Source organism: Dysidea avara, chromosome 1, assembly GCF_963678975.1.
Source record: "Dysidea avara chromosome 1, odDysAvar1.4, whole genome shotgun sequence".
Classification (NCBI taxonomy): Eukaryota; Metazoa; Porifera; class Demospongiae; order Dictyoceratida; family Dysideidae; genus Dysidea; species Dysidea avara.
The window spans coordinates 58,914,787-58,938,230 of NC_089272.1; the positions used below are offsets into that span (position 1 = coordinate 58,914,787).

The 23,444-nt window shown below is 37.0% G+C and overlaps 1 protein-coding gene across 1 annotated transcript in view; it reads left to right on the top strand.

Annotated features, from left to right (window-relative positions):
• The window catches only part of LOC136238102 (uncharacterized), a 123,531-nt gene that overhangs the window by 13,156 nt on the left and 86,931 nt on the right, over nt 1-23,444 (top strand). The window contains exons 2-7 of the mRNA XM_066028434.1: nt 4,201-4,302; nt 4,492-4,590; nt 16,076-16,177; nt 17,201-17,263; nt 18,709-18,765; nt 22,804-22,908. Coding sequence (XP_065884506.1) covers nt 4,201-4,302; nt 4,492-4,590; nt 16,076-16,177; nt 17,201-17,263; nt 18,709-18,765; nt 22,804-22,908 — 528 coding nt within the window. The remainder of the gene's footprint in view (nt 1-4,200; nt 4,303-4,491; nt 4,591-16,075; nt 16,178-17,200; nt 17,264-18,708; nt 18,766-22,803; nt 22,909-23,444) is intronic.

Here is a 23,444-nt window from a genome sequence, read left to right on the forward strand (position 1 = left end):
TTATGTCGCAATAGATCCCTGTTTCTGGGGCAATACAAACATGGCAATCACGTGCCCTTAACATTGGCAATGCATGTGAATTTACAAGTTTCTGTAACTTGGTGTTTCTACAATGAACGCTACATTTCAAGCAGCTGAGAAGGTACAACAATTAGCAGTGAAGGGTACAATAACGAGTTGTGGTCTAAATTAGTTACATGCACATGCTGTGTTTTGTAGATACTGTATAGAGCTGCTGTAGTGTGCTTACATTTGCATTTACATGCAGTATGTACATAATAGTTAGACTTCGAAACACAGGGTTCTATGGAATTTAGTAAACCGAAAGGCCTTGTGTTGTGGCACATAAGTGAAGCAAGGGTGCTACTACAGGGCCTGAGGGTTTCTAAATTCTGCAGAACCCTGTGTTTTGATGTCTAATATTCCATAGAACCCTGTGTTTCGAAGCCTAACTATTATGTACATACTGTAAATGCAAATGTAAGCACACTACAGCAGCTATATACAATATCTACAAAACACAGCATGTGCATGCATGTACAGGGTTAATAATGAGTAAATCCATTACAAAGACTTTTAATTATCAGGGGCAGTTTTAGGTGGGTTTTTTGAGGTTTCCGGATACCCCTTTGGGTTTGGCTTACTTCAGAACAGCTGTCCAGCCATTAGGCTGCCAACTGTAGCTAGCTATTAGCTAGTATTATACTGATTCATTAGCTACACCCAAACCATCCCATAAGGCATAACACATGAATCATACTCACCAATATTCATCAGCTATCTGATACCATCACTTCCTTACAGCAAAACTTAAGGATCAAGTTTTAAAGTAAGGATCTGTATGACTACACGTAGGTGTGTGTACAGGTGTAGTACCAGAATATAGCCTAATGCTATTCGAGTGTATGGTGTACTTTTAAATATCAAAGCATTTATATACCGTATGCCATTGGTGGTCTAATTAATTGATAACTACATGTATAGCTAGAAAGACTGCAAAGTTTGCATTCTGTGTCATTTAAGCCATTTAGTTCAGCTGGCATTCCAGAGATACCTATAAAAATCAACCTGCTTTTTCATTTGTTTCTCTTTATTTTCATACACTCTTAGAAAAGCTGCCACAAAAATACAATGCAGTGTCCAATAGACTTGAAATGGCTATAAAACAACTTTTTAATTAGTTTGAATATGATAACCAGTTACAGTGCTAATAATAACATACTGTAATGCTAACATGTTGTCGCACCTAAATGGTAAATCACTTTGATATGGGAAGGCTCTGAAAATCTGTATGTGGATAGGTTAACCATCAGTTTGGAAGAAATTGAGCCAAGGACCATAAATATACGTCACAGAAAGCAACTGTGTAGCTAACAATCACATGATTAGGTTTTGCTAATTAACGATTGCTTACAATGCCTTCCAGGTGAACTGCTTAGTGGAATGAGAGAAAAACAAATAATACAGTAGGTAGATTAATACTTGTAGAAAAGCCTTTATAGAACTAGTAACTATGCAATCTATTATTTAACCTGTACATTTATTGACACTTACACTGTATACCTACGCACCTAATAGAACACTAAACTTCTAAAATAGCCCACACCTTGTATTGTGAAAAGTTGCTGTGATCGATTAGCTATTGCTACGATTTACAACCATTGAGTTACATGTACAATGAAAAATTAACTACTATACATGTAGCTAGCAAATGCATAATCGAGATATTAACTGGCAAGTACACGATCAAGATACCACAAGTCAACATGCAGAAATTTCAGTTACCTTGTACAGAGTCCAGCTCAAACAAATGCCAGTTATGCCACCCTGTAGCTACACAGTTCAGCTATGAACAGGTAATCACCATGTGGCTAGAGAGAGTTCTACTACATTGCCGTGTAGAAACTTTAGTTACAAACAATTATCCCTGTAGAGAATTCATTGAAAGTTACCCTGTGAAGAGCTTAGCTACTTTAGAGTCACCCTGTGAAGAATCCACTGACAGCTTCAATACAAGTTACCCTGTTGGGAGCTCAGTGCATTACTCATTGCTAGTCACCCTGTATATAGTACTAGTCTCTCTGTAAAGAGCTACCTGTACATGACAAGCCACCCTGTATGGTGATCAGTTACAAATAGATCCTGTAGAGATTTCATCGATATTAAAAGTCAAAGTCTCTTTGTAGAGCATTCGATTACAATCTAGCCACCCAGTAGGAAGTTTAGCTATGTTGTAAGTCACTCTGTGGAAAGCTCAGCTATACCGTAAATGAGTCACCTTGTAGAGAGGTGAGCTACACACAAGTCATACAAACATCAGTATAAACTACAAAATTAATAGGAAATCTTCCTCATTCAGAGTCATTCTATGCAGCATAGAGAAAAAGCAAATTAAGTGCCCAAAACCCGGATTGCAACATATCCAAAATACTAGAGTGAAAAGTTTTTTTAACGGGGGTAAGCATGCCAATAATTTTGATGATTGCACCCCATGATAATAAATGATTGGCATTAACATCATTGCGGCCATTCCATTTCCACCACCTTTACTTTCACAACTTTTTTTATCCTGGTATTTTGAGGGCCACACCTTTTTCAAAGACTGCCATCCTGATTTTGAGTTTCTTAAGACCAATCCTTCAAAATTAACATCAAGAAAGACAGTAGTAAAGCACTAAGCATACTGTACTTATTGAATTGTAAAAATGTCTTAGTACATAAGCAAAACATGCATGACTACTCTATTAGAATCAATATAGTTCAAATACTCCAGGTTGCTTTAGAGTATTATTATTATCTGTAATTATTTTCAGACAATACAAACTGAGTGTTATACTTGTACTATTATAAATGCAACTGCCTAAATTATTATACACGCATACATGTATACATGTGTGCATGTATGTCTGCTTGTGTATGTACATGCATGTGTATCAGTAGTAGGAATCATGAAGGTTTGGGATTTTCTGGCAGAAAATAATATTATTACCCAAAAACCGTACCTTTGTGGTTCCTTGGCAGTATTGGTTAGTATAACCAAGCCCAAAAGTACCTTCAGTACAACATGAAATGCTTCCAAAAAGTTGCTACAAGAATTAATACAGTAATACTATTTAGTGGAATTTTCTACTGGCTGACTGACTGACTGACTGACTGACTTACTGACTGACTGACTGACTGACTGACGACTGACTGACTGACTGATTGACTGACTGACTGACTGACTGACTGACTGATTGACTGACTGACTAACTGACTAATGCATTCAGACAAGTGTAACTTGATAATGGCTAAGGCCAGATTCTTTCACTGTTCAATATCACTCATCCAGAGATGTGCCTTTTGGCATACCACAGTATATACAATGCACACATCATGGGCTTACCTAAATTTATCCTCTACTTTGTGTCCCATTTCTTTTTGCTGACAGCTCATGGTGTTGATTTGTGATAGCTAGCATGATGGATTCCCTATGGCAATCATTCGTATTTTCCATGGTAACTACAGAGGCGCTTCTACCATTCTTCATTTGTTACACTGTGAAACATAGCCTGAAATGAAGCATGATGGCCAATTATGAGTCAGTAATTGAGAGTTGGGACATGCGAATCTATACGTAGCTGACGATGAAGTATAATGGCCATTCACTTTCAAGTCAGTAGTCAGTAATTGATAGCTGGGGCACATGTTCAGACAAAAAAATTAACTCTGGTGCTCAATTTTTTTTGATGTGGTATATGTGGGTTCATCACTCATAATAATGTTACCAAAAAAGTAAATAAACAAGTATAAGAAAATAATATTAGGAATTTTTTAAGTTGATTAGGGATTATGGAAAAAGTAGGGAAACAGATATACTAGTAGACATTTAATCCCTAGTTCATAATTGAAGTAGGGATAAAATGTCCACTAGTATATCTGCTGTTACCTTCCTTGCTTCCCTACTTTTTCTATGATACCTATTCGAACTTAATTTTCCTTATGCTTGATAGCTACTGATATTATTGTTATACAACCAAGTCCTCTTTTAGATGCAACACACACAGGCTTGCAGTACAAGAACTAACTTAGTCAGCACAAACTCTACTTACATATGTAAGCATACGTCATTTTGATCCCTACTTTACACCATAAGTGTTACAAGTGTGTGCAGGTAAATGTTAGGCATCATGCCTATTGTATCACACTATTACACCACAGGAGGAACAGGAAAGTGTATTCAAGGCAGTTAGTCATGGTGATCTTACTACAATTCAAAGCCTACACTCCAGTGGAATAGATGTGACATGTGTTGTTGATGTTGTAAGTAAAAGTAGCTATTGCATTCTTTCCTGTAATGTAATACTGTACATGTCATAGTTGTAACAAGGGCATAAGGGCTTTAACTAGTATGTATGCCTCACAGCCCTTGGGCCACAGGCTTGAGGGCTGAGGATGTACTTTTACTAAAGGTAATATTGAAAGCCACATTAGCATGTTGTCTCCCTACAGGGTGAATGGACGGCTTTACATTCTGCAGCAGAAAAAGGCCATTACAATGTGGCCTCAGCTTTGATCAAGTGGGGGGCTAATGTGAATGCTGCTGAAGAGGTGCGTGAAAACTACTGTCACGTGTTATTCCTACAAAATAACCAATCTCTATTGAGGAGATTTTAGAATCGCATTATGTTTCTTATGAGCAAAGTTATGATGTTCAATTAAATTTCATTGAATTGATTAAGTTTAAAGGATCCATTTTGCAAGATTTAATTGGTTCAGAGTTTTATTATTTGATTTGAAAATATTTAAATTCATATGCCAGAAAATCTAAACTCTCCAAATGAATGCATGCCAAAGCAGCCTTCATTGATTTCAAGTATGTTTCCAAAGCTTTCTGAAGTGTTATTAAGGTATATAGAACAATAATATTATACACCAGAAAAGTAGTTTTAAATGTTTTTTGAGAGCAGGCATGTAATTTGTATGAAATGAATGCAATAAAAATTAAATGCATGTTTTAAACTATTTCTATATACCTAGGTCTGCATTGTACAGTATTAAGATCTTTATTTTCTAAAGAGCTTACAATACAGTATAATTTGTAGAGCAAGAAGTACAGTTTTGAGATGTCATAGGCTTGCAAAGCCATAGAAGCCAAAACAACACTTGTAGCAAAGCATGGAAGTGTAAAATGCATCAAGACATGTTAGTTTAAGATAAAATATTCAAGCCATATGGCTGGGTTTGGGTATCTAAGAAGTAAAGTATCATCAAATGTGACCAAAGTTAGGAAAATCATCCTTATTGTCATGCGTGTTTTAATGTTAAAGGTGATGCTGTTTAGTGTAGGATCCAGTTTTAAAATATTTCAAAAACTTTCTTGTCATTCAAGGAATTGAAAATTAATTAAAATCATTAGTAAGTGGATTTACACCAAGAAGCTTATTACTTAATTGTTAAATATTTTATGTGTCAGACTCAAATGTGCCCAAATGGGTAATTTTCCAAAATTTGGTCACAAATGCGGAACAAGTAGCCAATGGAATAAAATCTGCACTATAATGTAGTACTTCTGTCTTCCACGATCATCATTAGATATGCAGAAATTGCAAGTCATTGGCTATCTTTCAATTGGAGTAAAATACAAAATGAACTGAATCCATGCAAAAATAGCTAAACTGTAAAAAGATGTTCCCTTCAATAACCTAGGTGAAAGAAATAAAATGGCAGCCAAAGAATGGCTGCAATGATGTAATGCCAATCAATAGGCCTGAGCCTATTATGCTCAAAATTTTACCTATTATTCTTTCCAGAATTTCCCAAAAAATTCCCCTATTATTCTTTTTGTTATTCTTGTATCCAGCCTATTATTCCATAATTATTCTCATTCAGTATAATTATATCTGTGGTTAGTTGCTTAGTTTTCATAAGTAGTTTTGTCCGAATTATTAATAACCATATATGGAGCATTCCCCTTACACATCATTTTTTCTATCCATAATAGTTACAGCAGACTTAGAATAACTATATCTACAGTAATAATTCAAGTGTATTTAATTATTAGTGTATTATAATAATATGCTGTAACTACTGTATAGCTACTAAGTTAGGTAGATAATAATACTCAAAGACTTGAAGAAGATACACTGGTATAAGATGTACAAGTTTCAGAATTGCAGATAATCATGCAGTTAAATCCCTGATGCTGGCTGCAGATTGGTAACATGAAACGATCTGACTGCTCTATTAGAGTATTTGAGCATTCTATTAGAGTATATCGATCTTTTAGCTCCTTTCAGCCAGCCCTCCTGTCAGCTTTATATCATTTGTAGTAGCTTAAGTCTTTCTTCTAGGTAATCAAAAAGAGACGCCCCCTAATCCCACCGATTATTCCCGTTGTCATCCGATTATCAAGACACACGATATTGTTTCGTGCGGCCCAAGAAGCCGGCGCGCCACACCGTGAGTATATTGACAGGAAGAAAGAAAACGTCATTTTCACACTTTTGTATCTCGGTGATAGCTTATCCGATTGAAACCAAATTTGTTGCAGAGTTGCCCGCCAGCTAGGGGAGTCTACATTCCAAATTTGAAGGAAATCACTCAAGCCATTTCCGAGATATGAGCGGCCAAAGTTTCGTTTTTTTTTCTTCGTTTTATTATTTTTTTCTTCTTCTTCTTCGTCTTTTCGCACACTTGCACAAATTGCTATAAAACGCAAACGCGTGCTCCGATCGCCTTGAAATTTGGCACACAGAAAGGGAGTCCAAAGGCGCATCCTAGCATCAAATTTGGTGTAAATCCGATGAATGGTTCAGGCGTTATTACCGATTATTCGCGTAAAACAAGATCGATTTGTTGTCACGCCTACAGGGTAAACCGCTTCATGGAATGAGCTGAAAATTGCTATGTAGATGGAATAACCATCGTAGGAGTGCCTTTTGGTGGTTTGAAAGGAATCGAGATTAAGACCACGGAGATATGACACAAAACCCAACCTGTGTCACAATTACGCGATCGATTTTTAGTAATAAAAAAGTATTAGTTTTTACGCCTACTAGGCAAACCGCTAAGAGCAATGAGCTGAAAATCGGTGTATAGCTGGAGTAATCTTCATAGAAAGTCCTTGCTGTAGTATAGAAGAATTGGATTACAAACCACTGAGTTATGATTCGAAAGCCAACTCTGTGTAGCAAATGCGAGATCGAGATACTCTAATAGAAAAGTTAGTGAATACAACCTGGATGGTTCATGTAAAGTAGTCTATGATGATACTTCTTCAGTGATTGTTTCTGAAATTGTCTTGCTTGAAGAAGTTGAATGGCTACCCTGTAACAAGCGTTCAGCTCGGTTTGTTTCACTGTCAACAGGACCTAAACAGTTGAAGCCTCGATGGAAATCAGAGCTTAAGATCGCTACATCTTCAGAACATTCTACCAAGGCATATGCCGATGATGCAACTTTAATCTCTACATCTAAAGAAGTTCACACTAAAGTGCTAACTGAAATAGACTCGAAAGCTGGTGATGTTGGCTTAAAACTGAAGCCATCTAAATGTGTTTCCTTATTGTTTGATGGCACAAAATTTTGTTCTTGTGGAATAACTCTATCTGGTGGTACTACCAAAACTATCTTAGATGGCCCGACCAAATTTTTGGGGAAGTTGATTGGAGTTTCTGCTCATGCTACCAAAAGTGCTTCTGGCAAAGCTATGTTTGCTAGGTTCTCTGACTTTATACATAAAGTTGATAGTTTGCCATTAATACCTGAGTACCAAGTATGGATTTATAGGAATTATGTTCTCTCAATCATCAGATTCCATCTCACTGTTGATAGTGTTGGACCATCCACTATCAATAAAATGGAAAATCTAGCTACTAAATACCTGAAACGTTGGCTCTGTTTACCTCGCAGTGCCACTCGTGTGATCTTGAACTATCCAAGTGTTTACTGTCCTAGTGTGCGTTCAATTTCAAAGCAGTGTAAACTTAGTTTACTTGCCAACATCTCCTCCTCATCAGATCCGATGATTAAGGAGTTGGCCTTACAAGTGGATCTTTCCTCCAATTTCCTCCAGATTAACAGTTCTCATCAGGAGTTACTCAATGAAGCCAGAGTTCAACTGGACTCTATTCCTACGGCTCGCAAGCTCTACACAGCTAGCAAACACCTTGCCATTTCTAGAGAACTGACACTATGCAAAGAGAAGCTGGACACTCTCTCTGTTCAATGTAAATTAATTTTGAATCAAGTGCTGTTCTGGAAGCTGACTCTAAGCTGTGGAATCAACTCCTGTTGGGTTTTCATCCAGGCCAGCTTTCGTTTGTGCTGCGAGCTTCATCAGATACATTACCAACTCCGTTAAATTTACGTCGCTGGCATATACAAACTGGTGCAACTTGTTCACTTTGTTTGTCACCTCGTCCAACTTGTCACCATGTGCTAAATGGGTGTCCTGTGGCTTTGCAGCAAGGCAGGTTTACTTTTCGTCATGATGCTGTTTTATTATGTTTGATGTCTGAGTTGCAAGCTTGTTTGGATAATGTAGAAATATTTGCTGATTTGGATGGCAAACGTGCGTCTGACTCTCCTCCTGCCACCATTCCCCCTGCTGTACTAGTGTGTTCTCACCGACTTGACATTGTTATATATAATGCAGAAATGAAATCTGTTGTACTTCTGGAACTTACCTGCCCATTTAATTCTCGTGCTGACCTTTCTGCTGCACGAGAACGTAAGCAGGAGAAGCCAGAATATCTGCAAATTATTGCTGAGCTTGACCGCTTGGGTTTTGTTAGTCATTACCACACAGTTGAAATTGGTTGCCTTGGCCATTACCTTACAGAGACAGTAACATCTATGAAAAGAGTTTCAAATCTGAGTTTTTCCAAGACGAAAGCATTGCTTGATAGAGCAGCTGCTGTGGCTATAACTTCCTCTCAGAGAATCTTTTATGCACGTAGTAATCCAACCTGGACACTTTAAGTTAAGTTTTGTAGTTAATTATTTTTGTATGTATCCTTGCCATGCCTACGCGGATCTTATCTTTGTAGTCGCATGTGTCCGAGGCTCTGTATGTAATTTTGTCATTTCATCATTATTCTGATGGTTAAAAAAAAATAAATGAATAAAAAAAAAAAATAAATAAATAAATAAAAAAAAAAAAAAGTCACCCTAATAGAGCATTCAGCTAATTTATTTACTCCATTATAGAATTCTATTACATTACAACTTATTCTGTAGGGAGTTCAGCTGCAAACAGTTAATCTTATAGACAGTTCAGCAAGAAGCAAGTCACACTGTGGAGAATTAAGCTACAATTATATCACTGTAGAGATTCAGAACATTACAAGTCACACTGAAGAGAGTTTTTATTTTATTTTTTTATTATTATTAACACTTTACAGTGACCAGCACTGAAGTTCAGCTATAAACAAGTCATGCACCCTGTAGAGAGTTCACCTACAATTAAATTACTCTCTAGAGAATTCAGCTACACACAAATCACTGTGCAGAGAGTTCAGCTACAAACAAATTATCTTGTAGAGAGATCAGCTACAAACAAATCAGCTTGTAGAGAGATCAGTTACACACAAATCAACCTGTAGAGAGATAAGCTAGAAACAAATCACCCTGTAGAGAGTTCAGCTAAAACAAATCAACCTGCAGAGAGATCAGCTGCAAACATATCACCTTATGACAGTTCAGCTACAAACAAATTAACCTGTAGAGAGATCGACTACAAACAAATCAACTTACAGAGAGATCAGCTACACACAAATTAACTTGTAGAGAGATCAGCTAGAAACAAATCACCCTGTAGAGAGATCAGCTACAAACAAATCAGCTTGTAGAGATCAGTTACACACAAATCAACCTGTAGAGAGATAAGCTAGAAACAAATCACCCTGTAGAGAGTTCAGCTAAAACAAATCAACCTGCAGAGAGATCAGCTACAAACATATCACCTTATAGACAGTTCAGCTACAAACAAATTACCCTGTAGCGAGATCGACTACAAACAAATCAACTTGCAGAGAGATCAGCTACACACAAATCAACTTGTAGAGAGATCAGCTAGAAACAAATCACCCTGTAGAGAGTTCAGCTACAAACAAAGAAATGTGCAGAGAGATCAACTACAAACAAATCACCCTGTAGAGAGATCATCTAGGAACTAGACACAATGTAAGGAGTTCAGCTACTAGCAATACACCCTGTTGAGATTTCAGCTACAAACAAATCAACCTGTAGATCGATCAGCTAGAAACAAATCACCCTGAAGAAAGGTCTGCTACAAAACATCACCCTGTAGAGAGATCAGCTAGAAACAAATCACCCTGTAGAGACTTCAGCTACAAACAAATCAACCTGCAGAGAGATCAGCTACAAACAAATCACCCTGTAGAGAGTTCAGCTAAAACAAATCAACCTGCAGAGAGATCAGCTACAAACAAATCACCTTATAGACAGTTCAGCTACAAACAGATTACCCTGTAGAGAGATTGACTACAAACAAATCAACTTGCAGAGAGATCAGCTACAAAAAATCACCCTGTAGAGAGATCAGCTAGAAACAAATCACCCTGTAGAGACTTCAGCTACAAATAAATCAACCTGCAGAGAGATCAGCTACAAACAAATCACCCTGTAGAGAGACCAGCTAGAGACTAGACACAATGTAAGGAGTTCAGCTACAAACAAATCACCCTTTAGAGAGTTCAGCTACAAACAAATCAACCTGCAGAGAGATCATATCACCTTATAGAGAGTTCAGCTACAAACAAATTGCCCTGTAGAGAGATCAGTTACAAACAAATCAACCTGCAGAGAGATCAGCTACACACAAATCAACTTGTAGAGAGATCAGCTACAAACAAATCACACTGTGGAGATCAGCTAGAAACTAGACACAATGTAAGGAGTTCAGCTACAAGCAAATCACCCTGTAGAGATTTCAGCTGCACACAAATCACCCTGTAGAGAGATCAGCTAGAAACTAGACACTATGTAAAGAGTTCAGCTATAGAAGAGGTCACCTTATAGAGAATTTAGCTACAAAGAAACCATCATGTAGAGATTTCAGCTGCAAAAAAATCACTCTGTATAGAGTTCAGCTAGAAAAAGTCACCTTGTAGAGAGTTCAGCTACAAAGAAACTGCCATGTAGAGAGTTCAGCCTCAAACAAATTACCGTGTAGAGAATTCAACAACAAACAAATCGCCCTGTAGAGGGATCAGCTAGAAGAAGTTACCTTGTAGAGAGTTCAGCTACAAAGAAACCGTCATGTAGAGAGTTCAGCTACAAAGAAAGCACCATGTAGAGAGTTTAGCTGCAAACAAATCACCTGTAGAGAGTTCAGCTAGAAACAAATCACCCTGTAGAGAGATCAGCTAGAAGAGGTCACCTCGGAGAGAGTTCAGCTACAAAGAAATCACCACCTAAATAGTTCAGCTACAAAGAAATCACCCTGTAGAGAGTTCAGCTAGAAGAAGTCACCTTGTAGAGAGTTCAGCTACAAAGAAACCATCATGTAGAGAATTCAGCTGCAAACAAATCACTCTGTATAGAGCTCAGCCAGAAGAAGTTACCTTGTAGAGAGTTCAGCTACAAAGAAACCATCATGTAGAGAGTTCAGCTACAAAGAAACCACCATGTAGAGAATTCAACAACAAACAAATCGCCCTGTAGAGGGATCAGCTAAAAGAAGTCACGTTGTAGAGAGTTCAGCTACAAAGAAACCATCATGTAGAGAGTTAAGTTACAAAGAATCCACCATGGATGTAGAGAGTTTAGCTGCAAACAAATAACCTGTAGAGAGTTTAGCTAGAAACAAATCACCCTGTAGAGAAATCAGCTAGAAGAGGTCACCTTGTAGAGAGTTCAGCTACAAAGAAACCGTTATGTAGAGAGTTCAGCTACAAAGAAAGCACCATGTAGAGAGTTTAGCTACAAACAAATCACCTGTAGAGAGTTCAGCTAGAAGAAGTCACCTTGTAGAGAGTTCAGCTACAAAGAAACCGTCATGTAGAGAGTTCAGCTACAATGAAAGCACCATGCAGAGAGTTTAGCAGAAAACAAATCACCTGTAGATAGTTCAGCTAGAAACAAATCACCCTGTAGAGAGATCAGCTAGAAGAGGTCACCTTGTAGAGAGTTCAGCTACAAAGAAATCATCATGTGGAGAGTTCAGCTACAAAGAAATCACCCTGTAGAGAGTTCAGCTAGAAGAAGTCACCTTGTAGAGAGTTCAGCTACAAAGAAACCATCATGTAGAGAGTTCAGCTACAAAGAAACCACCATGGATGTAGAGAGTTTAGCTGCAAACAAATCACCTGTAGAGAGTTCAGCTAGAAGAAGTCACTTTGTAGAGAGTTCAGCTACAAAGAAACCATCATGTAGAGAGTTCAGCTACAAAGAAAGCACCATGTAGAGAGTTTAGCTGCAAACAAATCACCTGTAGAGAGTTCAGCTAGAAACAAATCACCCTGTAGAGAGATCAGCTAGAAGAGGTCACCTTGTAGAGAGTTCAGCTACAAAGAAACCGTTATGTAGAGAGTTCAGCTACAAAGAAAGCACCATGTAGAGAGTTTAGCTACAAACAAATCACCTGTAGAGAGTTCAGCTAGAAGAAGTCACCTTGTAGAGAGTTCAGCTACAAAGAAACCGTCATGTAGAGAGTTCAGCTACAATGAAAGCACCATGCAGAGAGTCTAGCAGCAAATAAATCACCTGTAGATAGTTCAGCTAGAAACAAATCACCCTGTAGAGAGATCAGCTAGAAGAGGTCACCTTGTAGAGAGTTCAGCTACAAAGAAATCATCATGTGGAGAGTTCAGCTACAAAGAAATCACCCTGTAGAGAGTTCAGCTAGAAGAAGTCACTTTGTAGAGAGTTCAGCTACAAAGAAACCATCATGTAGATAGTTCAGCTACAAAGAAAGCACCATGTAGAGAGTTTAGCTGCAAACAAATCACCTGTAGAGAGTTCAGCTAGAAACAAATCACCCTGTAGAGAGATCAGCTAGAAGAGGTCACCTTGTAGAGAGTTCAGCTGCAAAGAAACCATCATGTGGAGAGTTCAGCTACAAAGAAATCACCCTGTAGAGAGTTCAGCTAGAAGAAGTCACCTTGTAGAGAGTTCAGATACAAAGAAACCACCATGGATGTAGAGAGTTTAGCTGCAAACAAATAACCTGTAGAGAGTTCAGCTAGAAACAAATCACCCTGTAGAGAAATCAGCTAGAAGAATTTATCTTGTAGAGAGTTCAGCTACAAAGAAACCATCCTGTATATAGTTCAGCTATATTTTAAGTCACCCAGTAGAGAGATCAGCTGCTAAAAAATATCCTGTGGAGAATAATGGGCATGTAATAAATATATGTATATAATTTGTATATTTACTAATAAAATCAAAAATAATTGAAGTATTAAAAATCTTCTATAAGTTCTTTTCTTCTTCCTGTGGTAAATAAAAAAACACATGGGTTAAAAAAGCCCCAATATGGCTGGCTTTGCAGTATACAAATACAAAAAGAAGTGATATCTAATCAAAAACAGCCAAGCTGTAAAAAATGGTGCGGCCCCCAAAAAGGCCATGGTGAAAAAAGATGTGAAATCCAAGGTGGCGGCCAAGAAATGGCTGTGATGGTAGGTTAATGGTAAAAATTTTAATAACGACAATTCAGGTGAATTTTGTGCCACTTGGTCTTGGCATCAAATTCACCTGAATTGTCATTATTAAAAGTTTTACCATTAACCTACCATCACAGCCATTTCTTGGCCGCCACCTTGGATTTCACATCTTTTTTCACCATGGCCTTTTTGGGGGCCGCACCATTTTTTACAGCTTGGCTGTTTTTGATTAGATTCTAAAATTATGCCTGTAACCATCCTATTATTCCGGAATTATTCTCACGAAATTGGTGGCCTATTATTCTCAAGATTATGCTGGCATAATAGGCGCAGGCCTACCAATCAAGTGCGTGTGCGTTATTAAAATTGATTGGCATTAGTATATCATTGCAATGTTTCTTGGCTGCCATCTTTGATTTTACAGCTCTTTCTCCTAGGCTTTTGAAGGCTATGTCTTTTTAACAGCTTATTTGCTTTTGCATAGATAGAATGTTCTAGAATTTTTGCCATTGGTGGGTCTGAAATTTCACTACAAAGGGCAGCATTTTTTTACAAGAGTGCAGATAGATGCTAAGGGGAAGGAGAAATTTACATGTATAATTTTTAAAAATGTTGGTCTTTGTAGCACCACATAAAAAATAATTCTTAATAATTAGGCACCAGTATTTGGCTAGAAAATTTTAAAGGTGGTACAAGCTAACATTTTACTGGATTTTGGACTCTGAAAAACTACTGTAACAGTACTTCAGGAGCAGGCTACACAACAAATCAGTGCACACGGGAGTATAAAATAAATATTCTGTCAATACCTATGTTCTGATAAATCAGTAGATGAAGCAACCAGATGCAAGGAGGAAAGCAAAAAAAGTAACACTGATTACAGTATATGGTATAGCATCAACATGTGTGACTGGATTTTGAAAAATCAGCCTTAATGTCACTTTGTACAGCTGGAATATTTCATTATGATTAAAATAAGGTATTACAAACTTCTACTTGAATAAATCAGTAGTCAGTACCCTGAATTACAAGAAATTATGTGAAATAATATTTTATCAGGTGCATAAGTGCTTTAGTGGTGACTAAGTGTAGATTTCTATGTATTTCAAATGTGACATTAAAACTGATTTTCCAAAATCGGATCACATTTTTATGGTACACCTTTGGATAGGAGGGAGGGGGTAAGTAAATAGAACACTCTCAGTGCATATAAAATGTTGAAAATAATAATGGATGATCTGTAAGTTGATTTAAGCTAGATTTGTGATCAATTAAGTGCAAATTAGTGAAGTGAACAGTTGCGATAAGCTGGTAACAGTGGACCAGTGGTTAAGGATTTGCATGTTCAGAGTACAGGTCCCTGCTAGGCCTGCATCAAATATGCCCGCATAATAATCGGTTGGACCACTATCCCAGCATAATGCTAGCATAATATTAGTTGGATATTTTAAATTATGGAGCTTAATTCCATGAAAATAGGTGGCTAGGACAATCAGTGGAAACTGAAAAGTGCAACAGAGCATTCAAAATACATTTTACATAGCTCCTAGGACTGAATATCTCTAATAGAGCAGTCACTTTGTAGTGAAATAGAGCATTCATTCACTGATTAGAATGTTTCAAAATAATTGCAAGAAAATTAATGTTGCTAACCTAGGAGCATAATGCAACTTAATGGGAACACTGAAGAGGATAATAAGTGAAAATTTAGGTAATTCCTGAAAGTATTTTGGGCAAAATTTTGAGCATATTTGACTCAGACCCCTGCTTTGAAGCCTGGTAAATCTTTATTTATTAAGTTCATAATACATGCATAATCATCTTTATGCACTGTCTATCTTTATGTGCCAGATTTCAAGGCAATCAATTCAAGATACACACTTATATTTTATAACAATAATGTGAAATGTGCCGAAAGAATAAGAAAAATCTTGGCCTTTGCATAAAGAGTCTTGAGAATTTTTTAAAAAAATGAAGAAAAATAACTTTCACCATACTCATCTTGTGAATGGCTGGAGTTAATTTGCTGTTTGGCCTAGCTATTTTACTTGGTGGACAGCTATATTGTAAAAATGGTGTACTTTAAAGGTGGGGTCAAAAAGCTATGCATGCATGAAACTGTAAAAATCAACATTTTTTTTCTGTCAATATAACCACAGTGTGCTGTGCCAACTTTCTTGGCTGCATAATGCACTACCATGTGTTTTGATGATCACCTGCACTGTTATGGGACACTATTGCTTGTTACCATTCTGTTGTGGTGGAAATATTTGTGACTTTGAACATTATACGGTAGTTTAATGATCATGTACAGTAAATCCCACTAATAGTAGGAGCGCTGGTTAATTGGACTTAATACATACAACACCATTGACATTTTGTATAATTTATTTTATATACTGCATGGTTATGCCATAATAAATTATAGCATTCATTATACATAATGTTAATATGTTATACAGTACAATAAGAGGACCCCACTGCACTATGCTGCTAGATATGGACACAGTGATATTTTTGATCTACTGGTAGCTAGTGGTGGAGATGTTAACAAGGAGGATAAGGTGAGCCAGTGCAGTTACAATATGACTACCAAGACAATATACAAGTTCTCATTATTCCACAAATCAAGATCATTTTCATTTAGATTTTTTGAATGGTATAAGTCTTTGTAGCCTGACACCTCTGTCTGTATTCAAGTAAATATCTGTTAGCACATTAAATGGCAGAATGAATTCATTGTTTTGTGTGCGCTTATAAAGCAACATTGTACATTCAGATACTGTACTACTGTTCAAGTACAGTAAGAACTGTCACAAACGTAGGCAGCAGAAAGGAGGGGTGCTGAAGTCAATCCTAAGGCTCCATCAGTCATAAGCCCCCTCAGAATAAGATTGTCAAAATTCTCCTTGTTTGATTGTGGCTGAAAACTGTGAGAAAAGTTTGATATATTGCAATAGAACATTAAATACCCTAATAGAGCAGTCAGACACTTTATAAATAGGAACATTTACTTAAAAAGTAATCTAAAAGCAAGAACGTTTTCCTGCTAATAAACTTTTCCAGAACTACTTTTTATTCAGTTCAAATAGCCTGTTTCAAACACTTACAACTAAATGGGTTTGTAAAATGTTTCAAGTTGCATCTCCATAAATTGATTCTGGTGAAATTTGAGACACCACTAAAACCAATAATAATGACTACAGCCTTTGGGGGCTGTGCCCCCAGGACAGCCCCTAATCCCCCCTTCTGCCAGAAATTCTATACTTCAGTTAGCCCCTCACCTAAAATACTTCCTCTGTCACTGGTAAAAATATAAGTCACATAGCAAAGTGGACAAAAGAGGTACGTAGGTAGAGCATCACCGCAGAGCACTTGCATTTGAAACTGAACTTGTATTTGATAGTACTATATGTCCATATATATCCTTTGATTTTAAAGTGATATTATATACATACATGCAAAATCATTTCCCAATGTGTATATATCATACTAACGTTTCGTGAATCATGTGATAAAATGTGTATTACATCATCATTTTATTTGTTTACATAGATACAGTATGTATTAAATTACTGTACATGTAGAATGGGAAGACTCCTCTGGTAATGGCTGAAAATTACAAGAAGCAGAAAGTGAATTCCATGCAGGTATAGTTGCAAAAGACAACCAATAATGATAACTTTTTCGTTTTGCTTGTCTTACCACCCCCAATTTAGATATACGAGCTTTGAAAATAATACTTACATGTAGGAAGAATCATTTTATTTGTTTCAGGTTCACACAGTTATTCTGAAAGGAGACATTCTATATACATAATATATTTAATCCAATGCAAACCATTCATCAAGACACACATAGCATGTTATGCAGCCAAGAAAACCAGCACACCACACCATTGGAATAATTGACACGGAGAAACAAGATGTGATTACGCATACATTGCTTTGTGTTTTTTCTCCCAAAGGAATACTGCAAACTCGCCAAAGGGTCTAAACTCTGTACAAGATCACACTACCACGAAAAGTTAACAAAGATTGCAAGATTGTAAATGCAACTCAATAAGTATATACATGCTAAATTGTGACTGGATCTACGAAAACCGTTCTTATCGCCCAAGACAGGAAGTTTGATTTTTTCACACAAACACAAAGCTTAATGAATGCACTATCAAGTTTCACTGCCACAGTCGACCAGAGTAAAGTGGTCTGCTTTTGCTGGCTGCTTTTCTAGAGCACAGTGGCGAGCCGTACGAGTGGTCTGGGGTCTTGATGGAGCCCTGGCCGACCAGGAGATGGCTGTGTGTGGCTGTACAGCTCTGTGGTGTTGGACAATGACCTGTGCTGTAAATTTCCTTTCATTTTAGCCAGTTCTGAGCCCTGAATGGCCTATAACATGGCCTAATTCATCCTAGCACGTCTCGTTTCAATTTTTGAACACCATCTTGCCCGCCTTCCAGGGCCCCCGCCTCTCACCCCTTCTGGAGCTCGCCTGATACAGACAACCTCGGTTTAAAAACTATCTAAAATGGTGGGAAACTTAGCTGTTGACTACTTCTTCAGTGGATGATCAGGAAGGTAAGAAATTGTTGTGAAACGTGTGAAAATTTGGTATGCGTAGCTACCACCATTGGCCAGCTACAACCGGCTACAACACACAGAATATTTAAAACCGACGTTTCTCGATACTTTTAAATGGGCGATAAGACCGGTTTTCCCAGAGACAGTCACAATTATGTTTCACTGAAATATTAATCAGCATAATTTATTTCAATAAACACTTAACCATATGTTTATGTAAGCCGATAACTCCCGACTTTATAGTGTTATGGATATGTGACAAAGATTACATCCCTGAGATTGGGGGATAAATAGATCCTTTATAATGCAATGTTTATAAATGGCAGTAGTAAAGTGGTTAAGGTGCAGAGATATGTAATGCAGCTTCTTTACAAATATGTTAGAATTATGTGCATGCGAAGGTACTTCAAAGAGACTTCGATCAGGTTTACTATTATGGTTATTCATACACTGTAATTTACATATATATATAATAATTATATCATTATAAATACATTTAATTGCATAAATTTCAGGGTAAAGAAGAAGAGCATGAAGAGCTGCCGCCACCTAAGAAACGTCGCCTTTGCAAGGTACAGCTGTATACAGCCAAAACTGTTATACATTTAATGGTTTGCTTTGTAACTACTGTAACATCCCTATAATGTGATTAATGACATTTATTTTAGGTGACTGCTCTATTAGATTAGCTCAATCTTTTGCACTGTAATGCTGTTGTAATGCTGTTACATTTAATTCCTCAATGATGCCTGATGTGTCTTGCATGCACTTTAAAACCAATAGCTACAGTACTAAAGATAGAAAGCCACAAAGACAATGCTTGTAAAGTTTGGCTAGTAGCTAGCTATAAGTGTAATATAAGACACATGAAAGTGTGTTGTGTGACCCAAGAAGCCAGTCATGCCACACCATGGGTACAGTATTGACATGAAGAAAATACTATTTCACACATATGTATATAGCCCAGTGATTCCTATCCAAATGAAACACAAAATTTTCAATGGTTTTTCCCACATGTTAGAACAGCTCATAGGCCTGTGCCTAAAATGCTGGCTTAATATCAAAATTATAGGTCTCCAATTTTAACACCTTTTCTAGAGATTGAGTAACTGCAAGGAGTATAAATAACCCTATTTTGTGTATGTTGCCATTAGATGGAATGCATTCTTTATGCTATGAAAATCAGGTTTAAAGAGTAGATACAGTAATGTATGTTTGTAAGGTTTGGTCATAGTAATAGTAATAACTAATTATATACATTGATTTTATATGCTCATCAACATCTTTTGCATGTTTTGAAAATAATACTACATTATGTTTGTTGGTTGCTGCCAACAGACCTTGGTGTTTTCACACCATAAAGCCTAAAATATATAAATTCATTAGACACAGATGTATTATCCACTCAAGCTGAAATTAAAGGGCCAAAAGGCAGTGCCAAGTTTGGTGCAAATCTGACTAAAACTATAGGGGGTATGACCAATTATTCATGGAAGAAAAGATTCAATTTGTTTCCAATCAGTTGAAAATTGGTTCGTAGATACATTAAAAATTGTAGGAATACTTGTACCTTTGGTATATAGTTTGAAAGGAATCAAGATAAAGACCATGAGGTGTGAAACAAATTGTACATAATAATTGAGCAGTCAGCCTTCATGCAAAATAAGGCATTTAATTATCACATGCACCTACCAGGCAAACCACATAGAGAAATAAGCTAAAAATGGGTATGTACGTACCTTGATGGATTTATCATCATAGAAAGGCCACTGGTGATAGTAGTGTGATACAGAAGAATTGAAGTAATAGCAACTGAGTTTACAATGTGAAAATCAACAATGTTGTTGCAGGAGCAGAATTAAAATATGTACTCTAATGAGTTAATCAATATGTTGCCTCACTACCCCCATTTTCTTTGGCATAGGTGGGGGCAATTGGCAACTATTTGTTAAGCATCCAAGTGCTTTGTGTTACTATTATGCATATTTTCTATACAATATTAAATCTCTGAACGTGTGTTGCAACGGGGGCTGATAGTTGGCTAGGTTTGTGCTATAGTATACTACATGTACAGTATACTGTGAGGCATTTAATATTCAGGTGAGTCAAGTCCCCACCATAACTCCATATTCCCAAGAGAGGTAATGGGACAATGCATTGATACAGTAGGTGGATATTATAGTACATGTAGTCAATGTATCATCAAGTCACTCTATTAGATTACATAATAAGTCACTTGGGCTACATAACAAGTCACTCTGTAGAGAGTTTAGCTATCGCTGTGATAGAGTAACTAGTTTGTAGCTAAAAAATTCTCTACAGGTTAATTCCATAACATACTGTAGTGTCGAGCATTCAAATGCAAACAATTCACCTTGTTAAGAATTCAGCTGCTATAAGTCAGTAGTCTGAAGGGTTTAGCTACACACATTACTATGTAGTCTCCTTGTAGAGTGTTCAGCTACATTACAAGTCATGTGCACCTTGGTGAGAATTCAGCTACATTACCAGTCATCCTGTAAAGAGTTAAGCAAGTATTGAGTCACTCTTTAGAACGTTCAGCTACAACAATTAACTCTATAGAACTCAGCAACATTTAAGTCACCCAGTAGAGACAACAAATCATCCTATAGAGAGGTCAACTACACATATGTAAGTCACCCAGTAGAAAGTTCACCCACATATATAATTATGTCAAGTTGTCAACCTGCTAAAGGTTTAGCTACAAACAGGCCACTCACTCTGTTGAGATTTCAGCTAAGTTAGTACATACAAGTAAAGTCACTGGGTAGAGAGTTCAGGTACTAACAAGTCATCCTGGAGAGTATTCAACCACAAACAAATAACATTTTTAGTGAGTTAAGGTATATTATTTCAGATTACCCTGTAGAGAGTTCATTTGCAAAGAGTTAGTGTAGTGCATTCAGCCATGAGAATGTTAGCTCAGCTACAGTATGTACAAGTCTCCCTCCTTGTAAGAGAGATATACCACATTACAAGTCTTCTTGGAGAGAGTTTGCCAGTGAGTTCATAACAGGTCACTCTTCGGAGAGTTCAGCTATGCAACAGTCAAATACCTTTAAACAAAGTTAAGGCTAAAAATGACAGTGGCCTCAAGTTACTGTAATTATCCATAGAACTGAGACAATAATAGAAATAGCAGTGCATTAATAAGAATACTAGTGTATCCACAGTAGCACAAGGTGAAAGCTGCAGCTGTTTGATGAGTTACCATCATGTGTTACAATCCTCTCCCATCTCCTAGTATCATATTTGCACTCCACCATAACAATAACACCGCCACAACACCTTATTCTCAGAGAGATACTGTATTTGCTGCTAGTGACATGTATGCTGCCTAGTATTGTTATTGATATACCCACATAATATTTCCTTGCTGTTGACACATAATACCGGTGTACTGTCCACATGGTTCAGTAGACATGCTTATATTTATAATGGCAGCATGTAGATAGGCGTGCATAATATTCCGTGTTTATGACCATTAAGTCATATATTATGGTACAAGTAGCTACAAGGAAATTAGAAATTTTTAAGTTTGATCAGAGAAAATACAAAGTAGTGAAACAACAGAAGTCGCTAGTGAACATTAACCCTACTTAAGTCTAAATCCATGACTGAACTAGAAATTAAATGTCCGTATATCTTCAGGTGTAGGTGATCTCCCTTATTTCATTACTTTTATTTCCTCGATCTCTGATCAAATCTAAAATTCTAATTTTTAAACCTGTTTGCTTACTTTTCTTACAATGCTATTATGACTGGCAAACCTGTGCATTCCAAATGCATTAGAAGAAAGAATGGTGGGCCAGGCTTATTGTTTTCATCCGAGTGCACCCCAACTATCAGCTACTGAAATAGCTAAGTGGCCATTATGCATATATTCATCCCGTTATCACTGATACAAATGAAGCACACTATGAGAAAGACCTCTGCAATTAATCCATTCTCAATGTGCAAAACTCATTCCAATGCATTACAAATGCTAGGGAAGCCATCGTGTGGTGCTACTGCAAATCAGCACCTTGCACTGTTAGTAATATGACACAGGTACAGTAAGTCCATGAAACATGTATCTTTACATACTGCCATTTGCCAAAGATACCTGTTCGGCTGAAGTGACATTAAACAGAGAATAAATCAATTCTGTAGCTTTAGCTGTTATCAAGTTATGCTTGTTTGAAGGCATCAGACACCCAGTTAGGCAGAAAATTCCACTGAATAATTAAAAAAAAAATTGTAGCAATCTGTTGGAAGCATTCCAAGTTGATCTGAAGGCACTTTTAAACTTGGTTAGATCTAACCAATAATGCCAAGGCACCATGAAATTATTGTGAGGCTGTTTTTAAGGTGATATGTTTGGCCAAATATTACTGGATTGGTGAAAAGGGGTCTTCCACACACATCCAATTTACTAACTTAGATGACTCATAACTTCAGATTCTAAAAGGCTATGTCTATGATAGGCTATATGGCTTTTTGTTCCAGTGCAGAATATCAATGCATACATGTTATTATGTGTAAGTTATTTATTTTGGGCAGTCACATGGCTACTTACCTCTCACTACATAATGGTGGTGCCACTGTAGGAGGATATGATGAAGATAGAGACAGCAGCTCGTACTGGTGATGTGACAAAACTTCAAGAGTTATACTCCAATGGTGTTGATGTGACTGATGTAGTTAGTGATCAAGTTAGTGACATCGTAATATTCACACATATATTTACCATGCAATATACGTAGTTACATTTATCTAAAGTACTGTTTAAGTAGGAGTCCTCCAAAAATCATCCTCAAGACATCTTACATGATGAAAATCACCTATATGGAAATAATTATAGACAATCTAACACCAAATACAGCATTAAAAGCAAGAAAACTCTACAGGCAGCCAGGTATAATATTATATAGAATTTAAAAAAATCACCGAAACTCAAATTTTCATCTGCTGCCAGCCTACTTGCCTGCCTGGCCATGGTCACAAGGCTGGAGGCCAAATGAAGAGGTGCAGAGTCACCAATGGAATGCACACCTCATTATTACTGTATTCATAATGCTAACACATTTAAAATGTGAAACAGTGATATACCCCCTGGTAGGTGATACACCCCCTGGTAGGTGAAAGGCTGACTCGAGGTACGCTAATACAGCAGTCACCCTAATAGAACATGCAGTCACATGTGTATAGCTGTATGTTATAACAAAAAAAAAACATATATATATATATT